At 38.4% G+C, this 4,076-nt stretch overlaps 1 protein-coding gene across 1 annotated transcript; it reads left to right on the top strand.

The window, feature by feature from the left end:
• Positions 1 to 1,906: 1,906 nt before the first annotated feature.
• Positions 1,907 to 3,034, top strand: LOC110276783 (uncharacterized). Its single transcript, XM_021133900.1, has one exon. It carries the CDS (start codon positions 1,907 to 1,909, stop codon positions 3,032 to 3,034), a length of 1,128 nt encoding a protein of 375 aa, XP_020989559.1.
• The last annotated feature ends 1,042 nt before the right edge of the window (positions 3,035 to 4,076 follow it).

Below are 4,076 nucleotides of genomic sequence, written 5' to 3'. Positions count from 1 at the left end.
TCAAATTTTATATATATAATATCTATAATTATATATTTATTATATCTAAAATTATTCATTTATTTTAGTAATAATTAAAAAATATAAAATAAAAAATATGACTCTTTATTTTCAAACTATTACTCCTAAATATTTTAATTGTTAAATATATTCTAATATAAGTCAAATTAATCTTCTTTTGAAGTTTTATTTATTAAAATCTAAATAAGTATAATGACTAAGTAAACAACAGTTAAATAGTAAATGGCTTCAAAAGAAATTAAACAAATAGGGTTATTTTAGTTATTTCAATCCTCATTACATGACAAATAACAACTTGATTAACTTTTTGTACCACAGCTATCCTATTTTACTTTTTTCAAGTGACATACGTGATAATTTTTTCGAAAGGATACGAGGGTGAATCAGGATGCATTTTTACAAGAAAAAATAGTTACATTTTTACATGAAAAACAAATTTGAGTAAAAAGAATTTTATACAAATATTTAATTATATATTTTTTCAAAAAATACTAAATTTAAATTTTAGTACTACAAATTTAGTTCAAAAAAATACACAAACATAAATAAAAAAATTATGCTAGATTAAATTTGTTGTGGAATAGAAAAAAAAAATTGTTGCAAAATTATGATGAAAATAGAGAAATAAAAATATAAATTTATGTGAGAATAAGAGAATTGTATTAATGATAATCTCAAAAATACAACATGTAACCATTCTAATATACTAATTATTATTCAGTAAAATCAAGATATCTTATAACCAATATTTTATCACAAGCCAACTAAGAAGTTACACATCGAATTTGAAACAAAAAATTTAATCTGAAAACATATATGAAAATTGACATACTAACCAAAAATAAAAAATATTTGTTTGAAAAGTCACACATAGAGGTCTGACGATGAGGACAAAGCTACATCAACAATGTCTCTAGATTAACGAACTATGTTTCAAGTGCTTGTTAATGACCGAAACTCTCTACATATTATAATGATGTGTATAGAAATTTAAGAGATGTTGAATAGATTTCCAATAGCAAGGACAATACCCAAAAACTCGAACCTAGAAGAATGACAATGGTGGAAGCAGTTTATTGACAATCTCAATAAACATATTTCAAAAAGAAAATGTTTCAAGTGGTGTACCTGCTATGGCAAGTGTGGCTAGCTAAAAATGTGATATTTTTTTACAGTAAAAACGTCGAATTTAGGGAAGTTCTATCCTAAACACTTTTATTTGCAAAAGAATTTACAAGATATGAAAGAGATCTTTATATCATTATTCATTCTCCTTTTTAACTAATGTGGGATTTTATATTTTACTTCTGGGCACTAATTTAGATACCTTAATAACGTGTACCCCGATATATTCGGAGGCAAAGCCAAAATCAAAACCGAGCATATAAATCGGAAACACGGAATTGCAACAAAAGCTCCTGACTAGGTCAATCTTATCCAGAATAACGGAATCTACTAAACAGAGCGAATCACGGCCCTACCAAAAGATACTGGTAACGGTACCTATCAAATACATCAGAACAAGTTGGTCATACTTGCCTATAAAGACTCCGAGAATACTTCCCACAAGTTAGGTCAGAGATTTAATTCTCATTTTTACTCTCTTTATTTCCTTAATCCGTATACTTACTTGAGCGTCGGAGTGCTTTGTGCAGGTGCTCCCGCCGCTATGTTCCAAGAGATCGAGGTTCATTACTGACTCTACCCCTGGACGACGTATAGCTCCGTCTGGACTGCGAGCGATCTCTCGGGACTTACACTTCGGTCAACCCAGGACGAAACATTTGGCGCCCACCGTGGGGCCCGAAAGTTCATCTAACCCCACCTCTTTTACTTCATATTATTCTTCACACCTTCTTTGTACAGGGTTTCTCAACTCTCTAGTATGGCCGAGAATGGAGTTCACCAAATCACTCAGGCTGAGCTCCTGGCCCAGATGGCCGAATTGCAAGCTGAAGTTCGCAGACTCGCTGAGATATCTGCTCAGAACAACTCCGGCAAACAGGAAGAGAACGGGTCCAAGGGCCCAGGCAAAGACAACACAGACCTGCTAAGCGTCAACCCACCAAAGGAGAAGCTAACCTTGGACAATCCGTTCTTCGAGGAAATCACCAACTATCAAATGCCGAAAAATTTCACACTGCCCTCTTCTCTTGAGCCGTATAAGGGGATTGGTGACCCCCGGGCTCACATTAAGAAATTCCAATCTATGATGTTCTTTAATGGCCCTAACAATGAACCCGTACTTTGCAGGGCTTTTCCCACATACCTCGATGGAGATGCGTTACTTTGGTTTTCAAAATTGCCTGAAGGGTCGATCTCTTCATTTGAGGAATTGGCAAAGTCCTTCATAGACTACTTTGCGGCGGCACGGATATATGTGCACGGATCAGACTATCTTGGAACCATCCGTCAAGGCCCACATGAAAGCCTAAAAGATTACATGACAAGATTCATGGAGGCCACCATGGAGATACCAGACCTGGACCCTGTTGTCCACTTACGCGCCCTCAAAGCCGGTCTCAAGCCCGGAAAGTTCAGAGAAACAATCGCAGTAACAAAACCGAAAACATTAGAAGAGTTCCGAGAAAGAGCGGCTGGACAGATGGAGATCGAGGAACTGCGCGAAGCCGAAAAGGCAAAAAGGAGGCAACCCAGAAAGGAAGAAAGTCGAACACTAAGGGTGGCCGACTACAAGGATTCTAGGAAACCATTTAAGCTCACCCCAAAGTTCAATAATTATACCAGGTTCAACACAAAGAGGGAGAAGATAATCAAAGAGATACTTAATGCAAAAATTATAAAACCCCCAGCAAGAGCAGGTAGCTATCAGGACCAACGATTCGTCGACAGAAGTAAACACTGCGCTTTCCATCAAAAGTATGGACATACAAATATATCGAAGGAAGGAAATATAAAGAAAACAGTCGAGACCGAGAAGAACGCCAACAGACCTCAGGAAGCAAAGAAGACAACAAATGGTCAAACAATGTACCACCAAAAGGTATTATAAATTGCATTTCCGGAGGATTTGCCAGCGGAGGTGCAACAACCTCGGCAAGGAAAAGAAGTTACCGCGCAATATTGGCAATCGAAGGAACTGCACCACAAGACAAAGACGTGTCCGACCTCCAAATCACCTTCAACCAGACAGATCTGTGCTCGGCAGCACCAAACCTAGACGACCCCGTGGTGATCTCTATCCAAACAGGCGAGCTGTTGGTAAGAAAAGTCCTTTTGGACCCAGGTAGTAGCGCAGATGTACTTTTCTATTCCACTTTTCTAAAAATGAAATTGTCTGAAAAACTCATACAACCCTCATCCGGAGAGCTATAGGCTTCTTTGGAGAAAGGGTCCCCATAAAGGGATATATATGGCTGAAAACGACTATAGGAGAAGACTCATTATCAAAAACTATCGACTTACAATACTTGGCAGTTGATTGCCCAAGTCGTTACAATATTATACTCGGAAGACCTGCTCTGAACATGTTCAGGGTAGTAGTATCCACCTTTCATCTATGTGTTAAGTTTCAGGCACAGGACGGGAGGATAGCAACACTCCACTCGGACCGCCAACAAGCTCGTTAGTGCTACAACGCGAGCCTCAGGAAGTCGGAAAGGAAAGAAAAGCATCAAGTCAAAGCAATCCACTGTCAAAACGAGGTCCTAACCCTGGCCGAGCTTGATCCCCGAACGGACACTGAAGAAAGGCCTCAACCAACAGACGAACTCCAGAAAGTGTCATTAACTGCCATACCAGAACAAACAACATACATCGGACAAGCCTTACAAGGAAAGGAGAGGTCCGAGCTCATAAAAGTATTACGAGACAATGCCAACCTATTCGCTTGGACACCAGCAAATATGCCAGGAATAGATCCAACCATCATCTGCCACAAGCTCGCTACCGACAAGACGAGCCGACCTATAGCTCAGAAGAAGAGAAACCTCGGAGTAGAAAAGTCAAAAGCAGCGCTAGAAGGAACCAAGAAGCTCCTCAAAGCCGATTTTATCAAAGAAATCAGATTTACCACATGGCTCTCAAACGTGGTA

Source organism: Arachis duranensis, chromosome 10 (assembly GCF_000817695.3).
Source record: "Arachis duranensis cultivar V14167 chromosome 10, aradu.V14167.gnm2.J7QH, whole genome shotgun sequence".
Taxonomy (NCBI): Eukaryota; Viridiplantae; Streptophyta; class Magnoliopsida; order Fabales; family Fabaceae; genus Arachis; species Arachis duranensis.
Note: the sequence above shows the minus strand (reverse complement) of the source record. Positions and strands in the feature narration are given on the sequence as shown.